Source organism: Pongo abelii, chromosome 21 (assembly GCF_028885655.2).
Source record: "Pongo abelii isolate AG06213 chromosome 21, NHGRI_mPonAbe1-v2.0_pri, whole genome shotgun sequence".
Lineage (NCBI taxonomy): Eukaryota > Metazoa > Chordata > Mammalia > Primates > Hominidae > Pongo > Pongo abelii.
In genome coordinates, this window is record NC_072006.2 from 51,923,892 (window position 1) to 51,948,485 (window position 24,594).

The 24,594-nt window shown below is 40.9% G+C and overlaps 2 protein-coding genes across 21 annotated transcripts in view; one reads left to right on the forward strand and one right to left on the reverse strand.

Moving 5' to 3' along the window:
• The window catches only part of NCOA3 (nuclear receptor coactivator 3), a 157,124-nt gene extending 134,577 nt beyond the window's left edge, over positions 1–22,547 (forward strand). For 5 of the 14 annotated variants that reach the window (XM_024238609.3, XM_054541869.2, XM_054541870.2 and 2 more), the window contains 13 exons: positions 1,004–1,395; positions 1,572–2,443; positions 3,323–3,458; positions 4,700–4,894; positions 5,267–5,521; positions 5,625–5,751; positions 7,923–8,094; positions 12,764–13,057; positions 14,670–14,774; positions 16,683–16,956; positions 18,085–18,259; positions 18,609–18,750; positions 19,083–22,547. In XM_024238609.3, the coding sequence (XP_024094377.2) occupies positions 1,004–1,395; positions 1,572–2,443; positions 3,323–3,458; positions 4,700–4,894; positions 5,267–5,521; positions 5,625–5,751; positions 7,923–8,094; positions 12,764–13,057; positions 14,670–14,774; positions 16,683–16,956; positions 18,085–18,259; positions 18,609–18,750; positions 19,083–19,094 (3,151 nt within the window). In that variant the 3' untranslated portion in view covers positions 19,095–22,547. The remainder of the gene's footprint in view (positions 1–1,003; positions 1,396–1,571; positions 2,444–3,322; positions 3,459–4,699; positions 4,895–5,266; positions 5,522–5,624; positions 5,752–7,922; positions 8,095–12,763; positions 13,058–14,669; positions 14,775–16,682; positions 16,957–18,084; positions 18,260–18,608; positions 18,751–19,082) is intronic. The other 9 variants (XM_024238613.3, XM_063720553.1, XM_063720554.1 and 6 more) reach the window with 3 other exon arrangements.
• A 780-nt stretch (positions 22,548–23,327) lies between these two features.
• The window catches only part of SULF2 (sulfatase 2), a 131,634-nt gene continuing 130,367 nt past the window's right edge, over positions 23,328–24,594 (reverse strand). For all 7 annotated transcript variants that reach the window (XM_024238615.3, XM_024238614.3, XM_063720556.1 and 4 more), the window contains exon 21: positions 23,328–24,060. In XM_024238615.3, coding sequence (XP_024094383.2) covers positions 24,030–24,060 — 31 coding nt within the window. In that variant the 3' untranslated portion in view covers positions 23,328–24,029. The remainder of the gene's footprint in view (positions 24,061–24,594) is intronic.

Consider the following 24,594-nt stretch of genomic DNA (forward strand, 5'->3'; position numbering starts at 1 on the left):
TATTGGGTTTGATGAAATGAGTTTAGATTCCTGGATTATGATATGTTTAAGGTTGTATTTTTATGTGAAAGTGATTATTTATTAAATACTTTACAGGAAAGCTAGGTGATGGGAAGGCTAATGGGTGGATAAAAGAGCACATAAAATCTGATTACATGTCTTACCATTCATTTCTGATGATGTATATTGCTTTGGGGACTGCATTTAAAATTTGAGGGTAAACTTCAAGAATAAAGGTAGTTACTGTCTGGGTTGATAGTGGCAAATAAGAAATACATGAAGGGAAGGATATTCACCCATTAATTATCTTGAGTAATTTGCAGGTACCTCCAGGTGAAGCCCTAGATAATGTGGCAATTCTAATAAAGCCCACCTGAAACTCCAGTTAACATAGCTGTTGGTCTTTCATAATACTACAGTGGTGTCACTCATAGATTCTGTGGCTTACTTAAAAATATGTTACTAGGTAAATAATTGATCGATATGTAGATTGGAACTGTCACTAGGTATTGGAATACTGCCTAAAAAGTTAAGTTCCTGGGTAGTTAATTCATCCCATTATTCCCTCTCCTTCTCTCTCCCTTCCTTTCTTTCTTCTTCTTCTTCTTTTTTTTTTTTTTTAACAGAGACAGGGTCTTGATCTGTCACCCAGGCTGGTGTGCAGTAGTGCCATCACAGCTCACTGCAACCTCGAACTCCTCCTGGGCTCAGGCAATCCTCCCACCGCAGCCTCCTGAGTAGCTAGGACTACAGATGTGTGTCACTATGCCTGGCCAATTTTTAAATTTTTTTGTAGAGACATGATCTTGCTGTGTTGCCCAGGTTGGTTTCAAACTCCTGAGCTCAAGTGATCCTCCTGCCTCAACTTCCCAAAGTGCTGGGAATATAGGTGTTAGCCCCGTAGCTGGCTGGTTTTTTAAAATTTTATTTTATTTTAAATCTGATTAAAGGCTTTCATGCATGCTTAGAATTTTTTAGTAAAAGTTTGATGTTTGTTTTGCAGAGAACAGAATGGATATAGACCAAACCCGAATCCTGTTGGACAAGGGATTAGACCACCTATGGCTGGATGCAACAGTTCGGTTGGCGGCATGAGTATGTCGCCAAACCAAGGCTTACAGATGCCGAGCAGCAGGGCCTATGGCTTGGCAGACCCTAGCACCACAGGGCAGATGAGTGGAGCTAGGTACGGGGGTTCCAGTAACATAGCTTCATTGACCCCTGGGCCAGGCATGCAATCACCATCTTCCTACCAGAACAACAACTATGGGCTCAACATGAGTAGCCCCCCACATGGGAGTCCTGGTCTTGCCCCAAACCAGCAGAATATCATGATTTCGCCTCGTAATCGTGGGAGTCCAAAGATAGCCTCACATCAGTTTTCTCCTGTTGCAGGTATTTGTGTTGACATTTCCTTTTATTTTTTTTCTTTTTAAGTAATTATTCTTTCCATACTACTGTAATTCTTGTAAAGTTAATCTATTTTGTAATAGAAACTTTGAAGAATTAAGTTGTATTTTGTTACAGTGTCGGGTAGTCTAATTCTTTTCTTAAATTTTTTTCAAATTCAGGTGTGCACTCTCCCATGGCATCTTCTGGCAATACTGGGAACCACAGCTTTTCCAGCAGCTCTCTCAGTGCTCTACAAGCCATCAGTGAGGGTGTGGGGACTTCCCTTTTATCTACTCTGTCATCACCAGGCCCCAAATTGGATAACTCTCCCAATATGAATATTACCCAACCAAGTAAAGTAAGCAGTCAGGATTCCAAGAGTCCTCTGGGCTTTTATTGTGACCAGAATCCAGTGGAGAGTTCAATGTGTCAGTCAAATAGCAGAGATCACCTCAGTGACAAAGAAAGTAAGGAGAGCAGTGTTGAGGGGGCAGAGAATCAAAGGGGTCCTTTGGAAAGCAAAGGTCATAAAAAATTACTGCAGTTACTTACCTGTTCTTCTGATGACCGGGGTCATTCCTCCTTGACCAACTCCCCCCTAGATTCAAGTTGTAAAGAATCTTCTGTTAGTGTCACCAGCCCCTCTGGAGTCTCCTCCTCTACATCTGGAGGAGTATCCTCTACATCCAATATGCATGGGTCACTGTTACAAGAGAAGCACCGGATTTTGCACAAGTTGCTGCAGAATGGGAATTCACCAGCTGAAGTAGCCAAGATTACTGCAGAAGCCACTGGGAAAGACACCAGCAGTATAACTTCTTGTGGGGACAGTAATGTTGTCAAGCAGGAGCAGCTAAGTCCTAAGAAGAAGGAGAATAATGCACTTCTTAGATACCTGCTGGACAGGGATGATCCTAGTGATGCACTCTCTAAAGAACTACAGCCCCAAGTGGAAGGAGTGGATAATAAAATGAGTCAGTGCACCAGCTCCACCATTCCTAGCTCAAGTCAAGAGAAAGACCCTAAAATTAAGACAGAGACAAGTGAAGAGGTAATTTGTTTTCTGTATATTTCAGCTCATATTTCATCATTTTTCGGTGTTAGATAATGTGATATAAAAATTCTTCCATTTTAGGTTTAAAGAAAGTTAAATCTTTAGCTGTCATTTCTTTATAATTATTTTGGGTGTCAGTAAAATTATGATGTAATTTAGAAATAACAGATGTGTATGTTTTAAGATGTGACTATAACTCTTTAGTAGCCAATATGAAATTTTTTCATGGAGGTGTTTATTGCTGGAATGGGCAGATTGGGTCATTAAGAGAATGGTAGAAGTAATCAGGAAAAAAAAACTTGTATTAAGCAGCATAATTTTTATTTTAAGGTAAAATCAAGTTTCATGCACAAGATGACATTCTGTATAAGCATTTTTCAAACTTATAGGATATATTAATATGCACTTGAGCAAATGAAAGGCTTAAAGTTAGGATGTGGGCTTAACCTACTGTTCACCAAATTTATTGACTGAAGCCCTTTTTAGAGCATGCCTATGAACATCCCAGCTTGCTCCTTTTATTATTAATCACACTTATTTTCAGAAGGTATGTATAGATGCAGATATCTGTTAGCTAATTATCAATGCACTGCTAGTGACTGTTACCTGCAAAATATTCTACAGTTTGAGAATTAAATGTCTTGTGTAAATTTAAAAAATGCCCCTTTGAAAGGACCAAATGTAGTGATTTAATCTCAGAGGAGGAAGATTAGAGATGGGGGTCATAATAAACTGGCCTTTAAGGTGGGCATTCTCATTGTAGGTAGTTTTTGTATTTTACTTGCTTCTATTTCATGTATCATTTTTTCTGATGGGTATGTTATACCCGTGTGTCTGGTAATGTATACAGGTTAATTTTTAAAACTTTATTTTCAGGGATCTGGAGACTTGGATAATCTAGATGCTATTCTTGGTGATCTGAATAGTTCTGACTTTTACAATAATTCCATATCCTCAAATAGTAGTCATCTGGGGACTAAGCAACAGGTGTTTCAAGGAACTAATTCTCTGGGTAAGAATGAACTAGGTTGTTTTTTTTTTTGCTGCCTTTGAAACTTTTCTGCATACCTGTAAACACTCTTACACTAAGACCAGGATATAAATAGCATTTATAACTTCAGAACATATATTCTGCCTCTGTTTTCTATACTGATTTATATTGTATGTGCTTTAGAAAGCTTTTTGAACATTTTCCTGTTTTTTAAAAATTAAATAAATTTCCGACTTCTAACTAATATGCCAGTAATCATGGCACTTACAGAAAAATGTTCATCTTTGATTATTCCAGGTGAGTACTGTAGGTACTAGGGCATATATTTTTCTTAGCCACAGAGAATTGGATTAAAGAGCAACTCAGACTCTAGATTAAAACCTGTCCATTGGTGTTTTAACAGAATCTTGTCATTTAATTAAGATAGTTTTCTTCTTTGGTGTTTGCTGGTTCTTATCTAGCCCCTCTCCTGTTGCTGTGTGTTTACTTCATCAATTTAACAAAGGTAGGCCGGGTGTGGTGGCTCACACCTGTGGTCCCAGCTACTCGGGAAGCTAAGGCATGAGAATTGCTTGAACCTGTGAGGCGAAGGTTGCAGTGAGCCAAGATCGTGCCACTGCACTCCAGCCTGGGTGACAGAGTGAGACTCTGTCTCAAACAAACAGACAGAAAAACAAAGATATATTGTGTGTATCAATCGAAAAGGCAACATTCACAGTTACTCACAATGGTCATTATTCATTTTCAGTAGCATTATTTCCTAAACTAGAATGGATAGATCAACTAAGAGTAGGGGGGGAAAAAAGGAAAAAAAGAAGGTTAGAAGGAGATTTTACATTTTATTTCTTTTCGATCAGAAGGCAACTTATCTGGTTAAGTTGATTGTTAAAATTATAAACAGTATACTCAAGTACAAATATGCAAGAACCTTCAGGAGCTTGGAACATTTGTGAATTTTTCAATATTAAGTGAAGCGCAGAGTATCAGTGACCATATCAGGCTACAGAAGAGTTCTCAGTACTTCAGCCGACATGGAGATTGTTGTTTCTACTTTATTTGGAATATGAGACCTTTTTTTGGCCAGCAGGGGGGCGGGGGGTGGCGGTGGTGGGTGAGGGCTAGTACTTATTTTGTAAAGGAAGACAGTGTTTGTTTTTGTAAGAAAGACATTCTTGGGTGGGGAGTGGTGGTATTTGTGTTTTGTACTTGATTACTTATGTATTAAATCACCAAGAAATATTTTTGTATTGTGTTTTCAACAGGTTTGAAAAGTCCACAGACTGTGCAGTCTATTCGTCCTCCATATAACCGAGCAGTGTCTCTGGATAGCCCTGTTTCTGTTGGCTCAAGTCTTCCAGTAAAAAATATCAGTGCTTTCCCCATGTTACCAAAGCAACCCATGTTGGGTGGGAATCCAAGAATGATGGATAGTCAGGAAAATTATGGCTCAAGCGTGGGTATGTTATTTCTAATTAGTATGTATGATTATTTTGGGAAAAGCATATTTAAAATACTTAAAGCCATCTAAATAATTGGGAGTAAATAATAACTTTTTGAATAATGTTAGTGTGTTTCTTCCATGAATATCCTTCTTTTATTCTATGTCTTGGTTATGTAAACTCTTAGAGTCTTTTGGTCTATGACATTTTCCAACCTGTTGAATACATGAGAATAGTGGCCTATGTCTCCACAGTTGGCCAGCCCTTTTCTTACCATGACAAAGTACTGTTTTGTCAAGGCTGATGTTGTGTATAATGGCTGTACTTATATGGTATAAGAAGGATTTCATTATAATATGGAAAAGACCTAAGTATGGCTACCTGTTTTAGGGGGACCAAACAGAAATGTGACTGGGACTCAGACTCCTTCCTCAGGAGACTGGGGCTTACCAAACTCAAAGGCCGGCAGAATGGAACCAATGAATTCAAACTCCATGGGAAGACCAGGAGGAGATTATAATACTTCTTTACCCAGACCTGCACTGGGTGGCTCTATTCCCACGTTGCCTCTTCGGTCTAATAGCATACCAGGTGCGAGACCAATATTGCAGCCGCAGCAACAGCAGCAGCAGATGCTTCAAATGAGTAAGTGTCCCCCCTCCCCCCCTTCATGAAAAAAGAAAGTTAGATGTTTCAGGATAATTTTTGCTCTTACTTGAGAATTTGTGCTTTCTTTTTGCTCCCCCAGGGCCTGGTGAAATCCCCATGGGAATGGGGGCTAATCCCTATGGCCAAGCAGCATCATCTAACCAACTGGGTTCCTGGCCCGATGGCATGTTGTCCATGGAACAAGTTCCTCATGGCACTCAAAATAGGTGGGGCATTATTTTGTGACTCTGTAGGAAATCTCAGCATTGGGTAGTTTAGAAAAGAGTTGGAGCACAGAAGCAAACGTGAAAGAGAATGAGAATTCCCTGTAATTGAGGTACTGGGTTGCCAGCTGGGCATTTCTCATGTAACTCTGTGTAAAAATGAGGCTGAGGCAGTAAGCAGTGCGTGTGGCATTCACAGGAGAGGGAGGAGATACAACCATGTTGTCCAGCCATTAGGGCCATTCAGTGGCCAAACCTCTGAGAGCCTCTCTGTGAGATGATTGTCTCTCTAGTCCCATGAGGAGGGGAAAAAAGATAAGTACATGTTTCTAGTGGTTTTATAAATGTTCTTCAGAGGGTTAGCCTCAGTTTTTCCAGAAAATTAAACTTTTTTTAAAAACTTTTTTTTTTCCCCCAACGACCTTTTGCCTATTGAGAAAATTATTTTAAGGATTGGCTAATTGTTTTCTAAAATTATTTTAAACATTTCAGTGATGATAGTGAAATAACTATATAGCATCTTTAAAATTTTTCATAAAATAAAGATTGTAGGCCCAGTGTGGTGGCTCATGCCTGTAATCCCAGCAGTTTGGGAGGCTGAGGCGGGCGGATCATGAGGTCAGGAGATCGAGACTATCCTGGCTAACAAGGTGAAACCCGTCTCTACTAAAAATAAAAAAAAATTAAAAAAAAAAATTAGCTGGGCGTGGTGGCGGGTGCCTGTAGTCCCAGCTATTCAGGAGGCTGAGGCAGGAGAATGGCGCGAACCCGGGAGGCGGAGCTTGCAGTGAGCTGAGATTATGCCAGTGCACCCCAGCTTGGGCAACAGAGCGAGACTCTGTCTCCAAAAAAAAAAAAAAAAAAAATTGTAGATTGTATTTCATTTTTATTTAGCTTAGTAATTTACTTGCATGCAAGAGGTCACTGTCAATGTCAGCTCTAACAGGAATTCTACAGTAAGTTAAGCAAGGAAAATAAAAATGAACTGATCTATTGAGCAGACAGTGATGTAACTATATGAATTTATTTGAATGCTTGTCTACTCTATATGAATTTATTTGAATGCTTCTCTACTCAGTAGAGAGCAAATAGTTTCAAGTTAACAGAACTTTTCTGAGGCAGGATAAATGTTTAACTTCATGCCCTTGTATGTGTTGGAGAACTGAGGCAACTTGCTGTGGGTGTATGGGGTTTGTGTTACACTTGCCAATATGAGCTCTGTGGGCCAAGTGTGACAAAGTGATTTTGGTATTTCTCCAGACTCACGTCAGTGATAGCTCAACATTTATTTATTTATTTTTTTTTGAGACGGAGTCTTGCTCTGTTGCCCAGGCTGGAGTGCAGTGGTGCAATCTCGGCTCAAGGATCTCCTGGGCTCAAGCAATCTGCCCACCTCTGCCTCCCAAAGTTCTGGGATTACAGGTGTCAGCCAGCACGCCTGGCTCCCTTCTCTTTCTTTCTTTTTCTTTTTTTTTTTTTTTTTTTGAGACAGAGTCTCGCTCTCTCTCCCAGCCTGGAGTGCAGTGGCGCCATCTCGGATCACTGCAAGCTCCGCCTCCTGGGGTTCATGCCACTCCCGCCTCAGCCTCCCGAGTAGCTGGGACTACAGGCACCCACCACCACGCCTGGCTAATTTTTTGTATTTTTAGTAGAGACGGGGTTTCACCATTTACAGGGTGGGCTCGATCTCCTGACCTCGTGATCCGCCCGCCTCGGCCTCCCAAAGTGCTGGGATTACAGGCGTGAGCCACTGCGCCCGGCCATAGCTCAACATTTCTATCCTTCCTTTTACTCTTTTGATTTATCTAATTTTCAAGTATTATAATTATTACCTCCTTCATTGTTTTCGTGAGGAGTATCTTCTCCCATCCTTCCCTACCCTCCCCTGGCCCCCATTTCTGCTATACCTCAAATGCCTAGGGTTTGGCAGTTACAATTTGGTGGTGGGATTGGGGGTTTAAGCTGTATATGGTGGTCTAAAGTGGCCTGGTGGAATTTCTAAATTGTGGGCCTTAAATTGATGCCATCCACTCTTTTTTACCACTTGGTTTATTACTTGTGTTTGTAGCATTTGAGTTACTGTTCATTAAAAATACTATGCATGGTTGCTGTGATCTATTACTCTTAGAAAAAAAAAAATGCATCATTGAAATTGATTGCAAGTCTTTTTCTAGGCCTCTTCTTAGGAATTCCCTGGATGATCTTGTTGGGCCACCTTCCAACCTGGAAGGCCAGAGTGACGAAAGAGCATTATTGGACCAGCTGCACACTCTTCTCAGCAACACAGATGCCACAGGCCTGGAAGAAATTGACAGAGCTTTGGGCATCCCTGAACTTGTCAATCAGGTAGGTTGCATTAACATGGAAGTAGGAGAGTGTATATTTGTGTGTGTGTGCGCGTGTGTGCATGTGTACACATTCATGAAGCCACATACAAGAATGCCTGTGTGTGTCTCTCCTAGTACTTGTGTTATATCACTACATTCATGGATACCAGCATTAAATTTGGAAAATATCCTTTTTTGGTCTCAATTCATATGTTAAAATAGAAAATATACTTATGATTGCGATATTACTTTCAACAACCCACTATTTTTGGCAATTGTAGAAATGATTTAGTTAAGCTACTGTACTGTTCTTAAAAATGTGACCTTTTATTCATGTTAAAAGTTCTCATTTTTATAACCATCTTTCTCTACTACTTAGCCAAGCTGTGTGTATTCTGATGAGGCAAGCTTTTTTTTTGTTTAAACAAAACTTGTTTACAATGGCCAGTCTGAACATCCTAACATCACGGTGTCCTGTTCCTGTTTACATACCCAGCCTTATGAAAACAGGCCATTCACAAATCTGTATTTCTGAAAGACACATTCTGTAGTGACTGTTTTTTCTTGAGTCGGAGTCTCGCTCTGTCACCCAGGCTGGAGCGCAGTGGCACAATTTCAGCTCACTGCAACCTCCACCTCCAGGGTTCAAGTGATTCTCCTGCCTTAGCCTCGTGAGTAGCTGTGATTACAGGCACCTGCCACCACGCCCGGGTAATTTCTTTCGTATTTTTAGTAGAGACGGGGTTTTGCCATGTTGGCCAGGCTGGTCTCAAACTTCTGACCTCAAGTGATCCACCCGCCTCCCAAAGTGCTGGGATTACAGGCGTAAGCCACCGTGCCCAGCCATGACTTTTTATTTAAAGGCTATGGAGGGGCCACTGTATAGGTTTGTGCGTTCAACAGTAAGCAGGAAAGATCATCAGGGGCTGTCAGTTGTTGTTGGGGAAATAGATGTGTACATATAGAAGTACACTGCCATGCGGCAAATGCTGTCACAGTGCAGATGGGAAACGCTGAGCAGTCCTTGTGTACACCTTCAGGGATACCAGTGACATAGAACCTTGGCACTGAGGAGCCATATTTTATACTCCAACAGAAGTATAAAAGTTCTTTTTTATTTCTTTACTTGTTCAGGCACACTAAATAACCCATCAATTCCTTCCTTCCCTCCTGTAATTCTCTCTGTTTTACTGTGTCCTTGTGAGGCAAGTCTAGAAATTAATAATTGTCGCTATTCCCCTGTGTTGGACTCCTAGTATCCTGAATCTCAAATCGCTTTCTGTCTTGATTTACTCCTTTGTTTTACTGCAACACAACTTCTATTAACTTCTTCATCCCTACTGCATGAAATAAAATGTTTTGGGTTCCTGTGTGTCTGAAAATATCTTTATTCCACCCTCCTACATGTCTGGCTATGTATTACATTCTAGGTTTAAAATAATTTTATACTTTTGAAAGATTTCTCCCATAGTTTTCTGACATCTAGTGTGGCCACTGAGTTGTATTTCTTTCTGATTTTGATTCATTTGCATGTGACCCGTTTATTCTCTTTGGAATGATTTAGGAATTTTTCCCTCCGAAATTTTATGATGCTGTATTTTGGTATGGGTCTTTTTTCATTCATTCTGCTGTGTACTAGATACACTGATATTCCCTTTGGTTTAGGGGTGTTTTCTTGTATAATTTCTTTATTAAGCTTATCTCTCCTGTGTTTTTTTTTTTCTGACCTACTTTTCTGGGATTTCTGTTGACATGTTGGGCATTAAATTCATTCTATTTTTTTTTTTTTTTTGAGACGGAGTGTCGCTCTGTCGCCCAGGCTGGAGTGCGGTGGTGTGGTCTTGGCTCACTGCAAGCTCTGCCTCCCAGGTTCAAGCCATTCTCCTGCCTCAGCCTCCCGAGTAGCTGGGACTACAGGTACCCGCCACCACACCCAGCTAATTTTTTGTATTTTTAGTAGAGACGGGGTTTCACCGTGTTAGCGAGGATGGTCTTGATCCCCTGACCTCGTGATCCACCCACCTCAGCCTCCCAAAGTGCTGGGATTACAGGCGTGAGCCACCGCGCCTGGCCCTTCATTCTATATTTTGAAGTCTTCTCTATTTTTCTTGTCTTTGATTTGCTTGAATCACGTTCAGGCTTGGAAAGTGTTGGACGCTTTTATCGAGTATCCGGTGATCCCTGACTGTTCTTATATGTTAAGAGTGAGACATTAAGAAGCTGATTTGACACTTTGCAAGTGTGAGCAGCATCAATTGCCTTTACTGAGGGTAATTAGGTGGGGAACTAGCCCTAGCCCTTTTATTTCAGGACTCCCCAAATTTTTATTTATTTATTTTTGAGACGGAGTCTCTCCCTATCGCCCAGGCTGGAGTGCAGAAGCGCGATCTCGGCTCACTGCAACCTCCACCTCCTGTGTTCAAGCGATTCTCCTGCCTCAGCCTCCTGAGTAGCTGGGACTACAAGCGCACGCCACCACGCCGGCTTTTTTTTTGTATTTTTAGTGAAGACGGGGTTTCACCATATTGGCCAGGCTGGTCTCGAACTCCTGACCTCATGATCCACCTGCCTCAGCCTCCCAAAGTGCTGAGATTACAGGTGTGAGCCACTGCGCCTGGCCAGGACTCCCCAAATTTCCACATGTAGAGTTGTTTTCAACCACCACTACCACTCCTGCCCCCGGTAATCTTTTATTACCTGGTTGCATTTTGGGAGCTGGGCTATGGAGGCAAGTGTGGGATATTAAATTATAAAATATAAAATTGTATTTAAATTATAAATATGCTAAATATAAAATTTCCTGTTTTCAGCCTCTGCCTCACTCCTTTCTTAGGCTCTGCTTGGTGCCCCTGAACCCCTGTACCTTTGTGGGGTAGGTAGAAGGTACAGGCCTTTCAGGAGTCAGGGAGCAGGCAGGGAGGTAGCTGACCTCCTGCTCCATACTCAGACTCCTAACCAACCTCCTCATTTCAGCTTCATGCTCTGATCCCCTGCCACCCTCACTGGAGTCTCAATAGATACGTGGAATACATTTGCTCATTTTTCATATGTATTTTTCCTCTATAGGCACATAAGTCTAAGTTTTTCTGTTCTGTTGAGCTGGTTCCTACTTCTCTGTTCACTTTGTATCTTCTATTATAAATATCGAAATACTTGATCTTGTTGCCTTATTAGTGTTTTATGGATAAATACTACCTTTTAAGTATTTTTTTTTAAATAAACTGGATACCTCTTAGTTCCCTTTATTGTCATTTTAGTAGGGTTAGCATGCATCATCAGTCTGCCATGTTTAACTTAAACTATAGTTTGCTTTATTAAGATATCTACAGCCAGGCATGATGGTGTGTGCCTGTAGTCCCAGCTACTGGGGAGGCTGAGGTGGGAGGATCACATGAACCCAAGTTGATGGGACAAAGTTGAAACACAGTTGCCAGTTACTATGGTAACAGTCCAAGAGGTATCCTGGGAAGGGTCATAAGAGTGAAATGGAAGGAAGGGAGGGATACATGATATGCCCTGGAGAAAAAATTGACAGGACTTGGTGGTCACACGTGTGTACTCTTGGAAAGGGAGAATGGGAGAATGTGAAGAATCAAATTGCTGGGTTTTGGTTCCTGGGCAGTGAATGGTGATGCTGTGTACCGTCACCACTTGATATCTGTGAGGGATTGGTTCCAGGACCCCTGTGGATACCAAAATCCATGGATGCTCAAGTCCCTTGTATAAAACAGTCTAGTATTTGCATATAGCCTATGCACATCCTCCCACATAGTTTAAATCAGCTCTACATGACTTATAATACCTAATACGATGTAAATGTTATATATATTATATAGTTGTTACACTGCATTGTTTAGGGAATTATGACAAGAAGAATGATGACTATGTGTATTCAGTCAGGTACAGCCTCCGTTTCCTTCCCCTGGAATGTTTTCAGTCCCCTGTTGGTTGAATCCATGAGTGTGGAACCATGGATATGGAGGGCCAACTGTATTGTGATACAGTAGAGTAGGTTGCAGGAGAACAAGCCTGCTTGGGGGGAAGGGCTGTTGGGAATCATGGTGTCTGTTTTCTGCTTGTTAAGTTTGAGATACCTGAGACATCAGGGTGAAGATGTTAAGTAGGCATTTCCATAAACAAAACCAAAAGTTCAGAGATGTTTTGGCTGGAGACAAAAATGTGATCATTATCACCAGTGGATGAGAGCACCTAAGTAGAAAATATATCAAGAGAAAATAAGAGAGCCTAAGACTGAACCCTGATGAACAGTTAGCATTCATTCAAGGAAAGGCCAGAGAGATGGGAGAAAAATGAGAAGTGTTGCGAAGTACAGTGGGGTGAAGTATGCTTCAAGAGAGACATGTCAAGGGTGCTGGCTGCATGCTTGGCATTCAGTGCCTGTGGATGAGAAAATAAAGGTGAATGCACAGTACCTGGCAGGTTCTTGTCTTAGCACAGCCGGTTGTTCTCTTCTTCAGAATATCAACTTTTACTTCTTTTTCTGTCACCTGTGGGATGTTATTTTGAATGTATCCTTAGCATGTAGAGGAAGTGATGCCTGGCACATAACAAGCATTTACTTAAATACTTGTTGAATGACTGGATTTTTTTTGCACTTTCTTTAGAGCATTTGACTTCTGTTGCTTTCATAGATGTTCTTCACTGTTCTTTTATGTGTTGTGTTTAAGGGACAGGCATTAGAGCCCAAACAGGATGCTTTCCAAGGCCAAGAAGCAGCAGTAATGATGGATCAGAAGGCAGGATTATATGGACAGACATACCCAGCACAGGGGCCTCCAATGCAAGGAGGATTTCATCTTCAGGGACAATCACCATCTTTTAACTCTATGATGAATCAGATGAACCAGCAAGGCAATTTTCCTCTCCAAGGAATGCACCCGCGAGCCAACATCATGAGACCCCGGACAAACACCCCCAAGCAACTTAGAATGCAGCTTCAGCAGAGGCTGCAGGGCCAGCAGGTAACCAGTCATGTGTTCTTCCCTCTGGCTTCTCCTTCTGTTGTTTTCAGACTATGTTTCTCAGTGTTCTTACCACTGGTGCACTCTATCCCTGTCAACTAAAGAAATTCTTTTTGTTTTACTTCTGTGTAAGGTTTTATTTGTACAAATGGCTCCTTGTTAAGGAGTAGTTTTATGAGAATATTCTATTTTACAGATTAAAAAGTAAAAAAATGTCAGGAAGGATTGCTCTTGGGGAAGAAAAATGTTACTTGATGACTTTGTAGTCTTAAAGGTAGATAAGGTTTTTTTGAAAAAAAATCCTTACTGCTAATAACCAAATACTTAAACCTTCTTGATTTCAGCATTTTTAATGGAACTCTTCTTTCTAGATGTTTTATAAAACTAGAGCTGTCTTTTAATATTCTAAAATATGACTTCTGTTTACCCTATTGTTTTCTTAGTCCCCAAGAAATGCTTTAAAATTCAATTGTTTTTATTGTTTATGTCTTCAAACCATATAAGTAGATGAATGCCTGAGGTTTTTTGTTTTTTTTTTTTTTTGAGTTGGAATCTTGCTCTGTTGCCCAGGCTGGAGTGCAGTGGCACGATCTTGGCTCACTGCAACCTCTACCTTCTGGGTTCAGGTGATTCTCATGCCTCAGCCTCCCGAGTAGCTGGGGAGCCACCCAAGCCCAGCTAGTTTTTGTATTTTTAGTAGAGACAGGGTTTCACCATGTTGTCCAGGCCTGTCTTGAACTCCTGACCTCAGGTGATCCTCCTGCCTTGCCCTTGCAAAGTGCTGGGATTACAGGCGTGAGCCACCGTGTGCGGCCAAATGCCTGAGTTTGGAATCCAAAGAGCCGGAGACTGCATTGCATAAATATTCTTAAAAGTCAGTTTAGGTACTCAGAAAAGCTGTGTTATTGCTTTCATTTTACTTTCTGCCGTTTCTTTTCACTAAAAGTCATTTAGGGAAAGCTAATGGAGTTTATTCAGAATTCCTCTGATCAACTTAAAGGTATTTCCCCATGTGCCCGAATAATCCCAGAGAAAGCCTGACTATAAATCTTTTGAGTTTCTGTTGTGTGTGTGTATATATATATTATTTATTTATTATGATTTTTTCTGATAGGGTTTCAGGATGGAATGCAGTGGTGCAGTCACAGCTCACTGCAGCCTTGACCTCCCAGGCTCAGGTGATCATTCCACCTCAGCCTCCCAGGTAGCTGGGACTACAGGAGTGTGCCATCACTCTTGGCTAATTTTTTGTAGAGATGGGGTTTCTTCATGTTGCCCAGGCTGATCTCAGACTCTTGGGCTCAAGTGATCTGCCCACCTCAGCCTCTCAAAGTGCCGGGATTACAGGTGTGAAGATATTCTTTAAGCTGCAAAATTGCACTTTACTTTTTTTTCCCCAGTGCCAAACAGTAGCCCATCATATGCTAGCCAAAGACTTTTCAACATTGACCTTTATGCAGTGTGAAAGTACTGGTTCAGTTCAGATGTGACTTAGCCAGGTTATTGTGTTTGGAGATATCATTACATCATTGGCTGGTGCTGAGGGTCTGGAAAGCTGTTTTGGCAGACTGACGTGCTCTGCTTGCATTCTAACCAACTTGTCTCACCTCAGTTTTTGAATCAGAGCCGACAGGCACTTGAATTGAAAATGGAAAACCCTACTGCTGGTGGTGCTGCGGTGATGAGGCCTATGATGCAGCCCCAGGTGAGCTCCCAGGTGAGGATGATGAGCCTCTCCACATGCATTGCTCTGTGCTCAGGACAGGGCTTGGCCTGTGGTTGGCTCTCAGTAAATGTTTGTTAAACAAATGAAGGTAATTCTAAATTTCTTGTGTAAGAAAGCAGTCGCATTAAAGACTTTCAACTCTTCCATTCTTCTCTCTGGCTGGTGACTGGGAGGAATCAGAGGAGGGAGAGGTTTCTTCATTAAAACTATTGATTAGTGTTTTTTTAATTGGTTCCCTTTGTGATCAGTTGCTGTACTGTGAGAACAGCTATCACTTGCCTTTGTAGGAATTTAAAATAATAAATCTGTAAATGTTCCTCTGTTCCTGGATTATGAAACAACATGCACACTGGGTAAAATTCTGAAATTATAAAGAAGAAAATAAAGAATACATAATCCTGTTCTCAGTGATAGCCTCTGAGATGACCTGTTTCCTGTAGTAGGAGGGGATATTAAAATTCCCTTCTACTTCCAGCCAGTGGCGGAGACAGTATTGAGGGGTTTTTTTAATGTGCATGAGGCAGATGACCACACAGCAAGCCTCTACTGTGATTTGAAATGTTGTTTCTAATTGTTTTTTAAAAAACAACTGTGAAATGCTTGATTTTTATTGTCTTATGCCTACTTGGAAGTACTGATATTTACATTTTCTTGATAATAAAACATCTTGTGGAAGCTGAGGCTAGAATGTCCTACAGAAAGATGATAAATGTTTGCTTTTTGGAGATGACCCGTAGCTAGTAGAGCTGAAATCAGCTTCCTTGTTGTACTTCGGTTATGTCACCTTCTGAACCTCCAGATAGCTTCTGCTTGCCCCTTACCTCTTTCTGAAAGTTTAAAGAAAGTACAAGATTTTCTGAGGTGGACCCCTGCTTATCTGAGTATAACCTCATCTTTTTATTTTTTTTGGCTTCATGTTTCAGCCCTCCACCACCCCAACACACTGAATCCTCATTTTCCTGTAGTTGTCTTTCATAGATCCTGAAAAATTTGTCCTCAGATTCCACCCCTAAATGTTTTTTTACTTTGTGGAATGTTTCTAGTCATGTTAAAGCTTGACAGTGTGTCGTCTTTTGTCTTTTAACCCCAGATAATTTTCAGGTCACTCTTCTTCAGTTCTCCCTCCCTCCCCTTGCAATAGCCAGAAAGCTTTTTTTTTTCTTTTTCTTTTTCTTTTTTGAGAGTCACTGTTGCCCAGGCTCTGGAGTACAGTGGCACGATCTCGGCTCACTGCAGCATCAGTTCCCTGGGTTTAAGGGATTTTCCTGCCTCAGCCTCCTGAGTAGCTGGGATTACAGGTGCTCACCACCACGGCTGGCTAGTTTTTGTATTTTTAGTAGAGACAGGGTTTCACCATGTTGGCCAGGCTGGTCTCGAACTCCTGACCTCAAGTTATCTGCCCGCCTTGGCCTCCCAAAGTGCTGGGATTACAGGCGTGAGCCAATGCACCAGGTCAGAAAGCTTTTATGTGAAGAATTGTATGTTTTGGCCGGCACAGTGGCTCACACCTGTAATTTAAGCACTTTGGGAGGCCGAGGTGGGCGGATCACCTGAGGTTAGGAGTTTGAGACCAGCCTGGCTAACATGGTGAAGCACCATCTCTACTAAAAATAGAAAAATTAGCCAGAGTGGTGGTGCATGCCTGTAATCCCAGCTACTTGGGAGGCTGAGGCAGAAGACTCACTTGAACCTGGGAGGCGAAGGTTGCTGTGAGGCGAGATTGTGCCACTGCGCTCTAGCCTGGGCGACAGAGTGAGACCCTGTTTAAAAAAAAAAAAAAAAAAAAAAAGGCCCTGGGTGTTTTCTGTCTTATACCTGGTGTATTGTGGGGGTACTATATGTATGCAACTGGCAGGTTCTTGTTATATATATGTAATTGCACTCTTTCTTGGGTATTAGCAGGGTTTTCTTAATGCTCAAATGGTTGCCCAACGCAGCAGAGAGCTGCTAAGTCATCACTTCCGACAACAGAGGGTGGCTATGATGATGCAGCAGCAACAGCAGCAGCAGCAGCAGCAGCAGCAGCAACAGCAACAGCAACAGCAACAGCAGCAAACCCAGGCTTTCAGCCCACCTCCTAATGTGACTGCTTCCCCCAGCATGGATGGGCTTTTGGCGGGACCCACAATGCCACAAGCTCCACCGCAACAGTTTCCATATCAACCAAATTATGGTAAATCTGACAGTGAAAATATGCCTTCCCCAAGTTAACATTACTAAGGACATAAGCTTCACTACATTTATTGCACATGAAAGACAAAAATACGATTCACTCCCTCTTTACTTCACAAGGAAAACCAAATTAAACTATTGGAAAACAAAAATGCTGCAGCACACAGGTAATTGAGACAGGTGTATCCTGTCATAGTTGAGTATTTTTTTCAGGTGTTTTTTTTTCAGTCCCACTCATTGAGTCCCCAAACTCTGGAAGAAACACTGCAAAGTTGTCCCTTTGCCCCTTCTTATATGTTCCAGTATAGTAGAACTCTCTAATCTCTGAATGCTTGGTCAAGTCAGTGAGAGGAGTGCACTTTGTGGGCTTTTAAGTTGATTTTCTTGATGACTTGGATTTATTATTATTTTTTTGAGATGGGGTCTTGCTCTGTCACCCAGGTTGGAGTGCAGTGGTGTGATCTTGGCTCACTGCAACCTCCACCTCCTGGGTTCAAGTGATTCTCCTGCCTCAGCCTCCCGAGTAGCTGGGACTACAGGTGCGTTCCACCACCCCCGGCTATTTTTTTTGAATTTTTAATAGAGACAGGGTTTCGCCGTGTTAGCCAGGATGGTCTCGATCTCCTGACCTCGTGATCTGCCTGCATCGGCCCCCCAAAGTGCTGGAATTACAGGCGTGAGCCACCACACCAGGCCCTGGATTTATTATTACAGTGATGCAGATACCTCTTCATTTCAGCCTTTGAGAGGTTCCAGGAACATGGTGGGAATAAAGGTGTCTATTGGGGAGCCCTGTCATCTGAGGATTATAACTCCCCTGCCCTTTAAAGAGGGATGGAGTGATGTGATTTGAGTGATACGGAGTCCCTTTTCTACAGAAGGCCCATTGAAGCAACTGATCTTTCAGTGATCCAGACGGTGCTCCTTTCTGTAGTAAGCCTGTTACTCTAGTCGTCATCTTGGTGAGAATCTAGAATACCTGGGGGGCAGCATCTTATAGCACTCTGTATCTTACACTTATCACTTCCCTCCACCCCCCCTCCTTTAAAAAAAAAATTACTACAGAAATCTGATATTCTAAGGAGGAGGCATTTGGGCATTTTTATTTCTTCTGTTTTATTTTTGTAAGGAATGGGACAACAACCAGATCCAGCCTTTGGTCGAGTGTCTAGTCCTCCCAATGCAATGATGTCATCAAGAATGGGTCCCTCCCAGAATCCCATGATGCAACACCCGCAGGCTGCATCCATCTATCAGTCCTCAGAAATGAAGGGCTGGCCATCAGGAAATTTGGCGAGGAACAGGTAAAGAACAGTGACTTATAAAGTTAGTCACATCCTAGTCCCGGAAGTCTCGAGAACTTAATGTATTTTTCAGTCAAGCCTTTTTGGATGGAGAGGTTGAAAGGACTGGGTTCATATTAGAAGGTGTGATTTGGCTTGTCCATTTTGAGAGTCCTTCAAGCATGCACATATCTATTAGGGTGTCTAGTATAGAAAGCTGTGAAAAATGGATCACAGGCTGTCAGGGAGTTTTCTAACATTCCCAGCTTAAGTATAGCAATGTTTGACACAATTGTAGTAATTTCTGTGGGCATGCCCTTTGTCGCTAAAGTGACTTCCAGAGGTAATATTACCATTTGTTTACTTACAGCTCCTTTTCCCAGCAGCAGTTCGCCCACCAGGGGAATCCTGCAGCATATAGTATGGTGCACGTGAATGGCAGCAGCGGTCACATGGGACAGATGAACATGAACCCCATGCCCATGTCTGGCATGCCTATGGGTCCTGATCAGGTATGGGATCGATTCCTTACCTTTTTCAAAAAGTTTGTCTTGTTCTCTGGATAGAACTGAAGCCTCGGCTATAATCAGAATGTGCTAGGTATATTTTAACTTGAATGTATAATTTAAAATATAGTAATTGAAAAAACTTGGTTTGAAGGCATTGGGCCATTAGATACTTTTGGTAAGCCAGAGCTGCATTGTAAAATGGGATCTCAGGAACCTGAATCACTCAGCCAGAGCTGCACTGTAAGCCATGAATGTGGACATGGGTATTTTTTTGTTGTGCAAAGCATGTGTTTTATTTTTTTTATTATTATTATTTTTTTTCTGGTTGCTGACAGAAATACTGCTGACATCTCTGCACCAGGACCTCTTAAGGAAACCACTGTACAAATGACACTGCACTAGGATTATTGGGAAGGAATCATTGTTCCAGGCATCCATCTTTGAAGAAAGGACCGGCTTTGAGCTCTGTCAAGGGTATTTTAAGTGATGTCATTTGAGCAGGACTGGATTTTAAGCCGAAGGGCAATATCTACGTGTTTTTTCCCCCTCCTCCTGCTGTGTATCATGGTGTTCAAAACAGAAATGTTTTTTGGCATTCCACCTCCTAGGGATATAATTCTGGAGACGTGGAGTGTTACTGATCATAAAACTTTTGTGTCACTTTTTTCTGCCTTGCTAGCCAAAATCTCTTAAATACACGTAAGTGGGCCAGAGAACATTGGAAGAATCAAGAGAGATTAGAATATCTGGTTTCTCTAGTTGCAGTATTGGACAAAGAGCATAGTCCCAGCCTTCAGGTGTTTTTGTCACTACCAAGTAGTTCTGTGTTGACCCCTTGTCCAGTGGAATTGGTGATTCTGAATTGTCCTTTACTAACGGTGTTGAGTTGCTCTGTCCCTATTATTTGTCCTAGGCTTTCTCCTAATGAAGGTTTTCATTTGCCGTTCATGTCCTGTAATAATTCACCTTCAGGAACTGTCATGGATGTCCAAATGGCTTTGCAGAAGGGAAATGAGATGACAGTATTTAATTGTAGCAGTAGCAAACTTTTCACATGCTAATGTGCAGCTGAGTGCACTTTATTTAAAAAGAAAAGAATGGATAAATGCAATATTCTTGAGGTCTTGAGGGAATAGTGAAACACATTCCTGGTTTTTGCCTACACTTACGTGTTAGACAAGAACTATGATTTTTTTTTTTTAAAGTACTGGTGTCACCCTTTGCCTATATGGTAGAGCAATAATGCTTTTTGAAAATAAACTTCTGAAAACCCAAGGCCAGGTACTGCATTCTGAATCAGAATCTCGCAGTGTTTCTGTGAATAGATTTTTCTGTAAATACGACCTTTAAGATACTGTATTATGTAAAATATGTATATACCTTTTTTTGTAGGTCACAACAACTCATTTTTACAGAGTTTGTGAAGCTAAATATTTAACATTGTTGATTTCAGTAAGCTGTGTGGTGAGGCTACCAGTGGAAGAGACATCCCTTGACTTTTGTGGCCTGGGGGAGGGGTAGTGCTCCACAGCTTTTCCTTCCCCACCCCCCAGCCTTAGATGCCTCGCTCTTTTCAATCTCTTAATCTAAATGCTTTTTAAAGAGATTATTTGTTTAGATGTAGGCATTTTAATTTTTTAAAAATTCCTCTACCAGAACTAAGCACTTTGTTAATTTGGGGGGAAAGAATAGATATGGGGAAATAAACTTTAAAAAATCAGGAATTTAAAAAAATCGAGCAGTTTGAAGAGAATCTTTTGGATTTTAAGCAGTCCGAAATAATAGCAATTCATAGGTTGTGTGTGTGTGTGTGTGTGTGTGTGTTCAATTATGTTACCTTTTCATCCCCTTTAGGAGCGTTTTCAGATTTTGGTTGCTAAGACCTGAATCCCACATTGAGATCTCGAGTAGAATCCTTGGTGTGGTTTCTGGTGTCTGCTCGGCTGTCCCCTCATTCTACTAATGTGATGCTTTCATTATGTCCCTGTGGATTAGAATAGTGTCAGTTATTTCTTAAGTAACTCAGTACCCAGAACAGCCAGTTTTACTGTGATTCAGAGCCACAGTCTAACTGAGCACCTTTTAAACCCCTCCCTCTTCTGCCCCCTACCACTTTCTGCTGTTGCCTCTCTTTGACAGCTGTTTTAGTCAGTTGGGAGGAAGGAAAAATCAAGTTTAATTCCCTTTATCTGGGTTAATTCATTTGGTTCAAATAGTTGAAGGAACTGGGTTTCTGAATGTCTGTGAATTTCAGAGGTCTCTGCTAGCCTTGGTGTCATTTTCTAGCAATAACTGAGAGCCAGTTAATTTTAAGAATTTCACACATTTAGCCAATCGTTCTAGATGTCTCTGAAGGTAAGATCATTTAATATCTTTGATATGCTTACGAGTAAGTGAATCCTGATTATTTCCAGACCCACCCCTAGAGTGGATCTTATTTTCAAAGCAGTATAGACAATTATGAGTTTGCCCTCTTTCCCCTACCAAGTTCAAAATATATCTAAGATTGTAAATCCAAAAACTTCCATTGTAGTGGCCTGTGCTTTTCAGATAGTATACTCTCCTGTTTGGAGGCAGAGGTAGAACCAAGTCAGTCTGTCTCTTTTTCAGCTCAATTGTATCTGAACCTTCTTTAAGTTATGTGTGTGGGGAGAAATAGAATGGTGCTCTTATCTTTCTTGACTTTAAAAAAAATTATTAAAAACAAAAAATTTTTTTGCAATCGTTTCCTCAGACCTGGCTCCAGGCTAACTGGAAGGCAGCACTCCCTTTTTTATATAGTAGAAAAATGAAGTTTATTATAAGTTTTTATATTTTCTACTTGTTCATTTGGTGCAAACTCAAGATTCTGATTTTCTTTTAATAGGTGCAGTCTTTGAGATAATTTGTTTTTACCTGTATTGCCCTTTATCTTTTTTAGGTAATTGTTTGTACTCCTGCTGTCTACCTCTCCTCACACCCCAGCACCCCCCATTTTTTCAAACCTTGGTATCTGTTGGGTGAACAGTATAATCTTTTCATCTGCTTTTAGAATGTGGGATATTTCCAGTACCTACTTTTTTTTTTTGCTGACTCCAAAGATATATAAATAAAAAATATATATTTTATAAAGATCAGAATGATATAAAGGAGATACATGTTTCTTCCTTTAAAAAATAAATGGAAGTTACATTGTTAATGTTCATATTATGATGCCACTTTTCTAAACTGCATCTGGATTGAAAGGTGTAAATATCAATAACAGTGCTACTTAGTTATCAGTATTTAATATCTGAGGTGAGTTGGGGGTATCTATATTAGGGGTAGGGTATTACAGAAGATAATTGGCTTGATGTCCTAGAAGTTCTTTGATCCAGAGGTAGCTGCAGCTGAAAGTAAACAGAATGGATTGCCAGTTACATGTATGCCTGCCCAGTTCCCTTTTTATTTGCAGAAGCTGTGAGTTTTGTTCACAATTAGGTTCCTAGGAACAAAACCTCTCAAGGATTGATTTATTGTTTTCAACTCCAAGGCACACTGTTAATAAACGAGCAGGGTGTTTTCTCCCTTTCTAATATATGGAGTTTTGAAGAATAAAATATGAGAGCAATATTTAAATTCTCAGGAATTGACTTATACTCTTGAGAATGAATTCAGTTTCAATCAAGTTTACATTATGTTGCTTAAAAAAATAGAAATTATTCTTTATCCTGCAAAGAATTGAAACCACATGAAATGACTTATGGGGGATGGTGAGCTGTGACTGCTTTGCTGACCATTTTGGATGTCATTGTAAATAAAGGTTTCTATTTAAAATTGGAGCCTAAAGAGTTTGTTTTGTTTTTTTTTAAATCCCTGTTGGACTAAGGGTAAAGGAGGTTAAGGAAGCCTATTTCAAATAATGGTAACAGTTTCTAAGAAGTTAAAAAATGCCACTAGGGAGTTGCTAGGGAGCCTTGGCCTGTTTGGGGCATTGAAACAAATGTGGGTGCTTTAGGGATTATCTCTGTCATCTGTTAAATGAGAAATGGGTTGGACTGGTGATTGATAGTTGAAATCTGTCAACTACTTGTATCAGGTTAGACTACATGATACACAAAGAAGGGTTGGCCAAGGCGAATTTCTTTGCAATTGATTAATACTTTTAAAAAATGAAGTACTAAAGCTGGTATACTATGAGACTTACCTGTAGTCCCTTGAAGTATGGTAGACTTTAGTCAATCTACAACCATCTACTCCCCTTTTAAGAAAATCTTCTAAACCCAAGGCATTTTTTTCCAAAAAGATGTTGACTGGTAGTATCTTGAATACTTTAAAAAAAACAGACACACCAAAAAACTCCCAAGAAATGGCCTTTTACAAAATGTCAAAGGTTTCTTCGTACCAACTGCTGGTCATTGGCTGGGGTTTTGAACACTGTATGACAATACTTATACTACAAAATTTTTTTTACAAATACAGTTTCATCAAAACTTGGGACATACATCAACTTCATTTCTTTTCAGTACCTTAAAAAAAAACATCAGTTCTGGGACATAACAAAGAAATACTAGGAGAAATGGTATCTGGACAGGAACAGAAATGTCCACAACGGCGAGGGATTTTCTTTTACACTGGCCACAGAGCGTTTATTGACACCACCACTCCTGAAAATTGGGATTTCTTATTAGGTTCCCCTAAAAGTTCCCATGTTGGTTACAGGTAAAGAGTCACATATATACAATGAAGGCAGTTTCTTCAGAGGCAACCAGGGTTTATAGTGCTAGGTAAATGTCATCTCTTTTGTGCTACTGACTCATTGACTCATTGTCAAACGTCTCTGCACTGTTTTCAGCCTCTCCACGTTGCCTCTGTCCTGCTTCTTAGTTCCTTCTTTGTGACAAACCAAAAGAATAAGAGGATTTAGAACAGGACTGCTTTTCCCCTATGATTTAAAAATTCCAATGACTTTCGCCCTTGGGGGAAATTTCCAAGGAAATCTCTCTCGCTCGCTCTCTTCGTTTTCCTTTGTGAGCTTCTGGGGGAGGGTTAGTGGTGACTTTTTGATACGAACAAATGCATTTTGTGCAGCTGGTGAGGTATAATCCAAAGCAAAAGCAGGGGCAAAAATGGACTTCCTGAAGTTCTCTCTGCTCCTGCTGGTTATCCTCCAGAATCTGCCATGTTGACTGAGAGTGAGTGCTTGCTTTCTCAGGCCTCCTGGCCAATAGCACAGGTCTGCTGGAAATCACCCACATGGTTTTTCATTGCCTGTGCAGTCAGGTGATGCCTCTATGTTTTTGGAGGTCCACCTCTGTTGTTTCTTAACCTTCCCAGCCTTCCCACAGTTGTCCCCTAAAGAACAAAACAAACTCATCTTAGCAGTTAGCTATCACGGTCTTTATCATGACTTCCTAATCGGTCCTATAGCTGAGGAGGCTTTGCTTCAAGGCTGCTGAGAATGAATATTTCTAGGTTACTTAGAACGGGATTGCTATCACCTAGTCACCTCAATTTTTTGTTTACTTATACACTCAATGCCTGGCAAGGATGGCATTTAAGGATCTGGATAGAATAGTGGCTAAGGAGATTGTGATATGTAAAGATTCTGTACCTTAATTCTAGAAGCACCGAAGAAAGGCTTACGTGACCTGTTACTAATGTCCTATTAAAGCCATACAGGTTTATATGCATATAAAGGAAGAAATGAGTAGACCAGAGGTTGCAAGTGGCAGCTCACCAAGGGGGATAATTTGCCCACATGGTTAACTTAATGTCAAATTAGATGATAATGATAAAGAATTCTCACACATACCAGCATTTTTGGATTTGGTAGATGAATTAGAAAATCTGGCAAATCTCAGCCCATTCCTGCAGGGAGCAAACTGG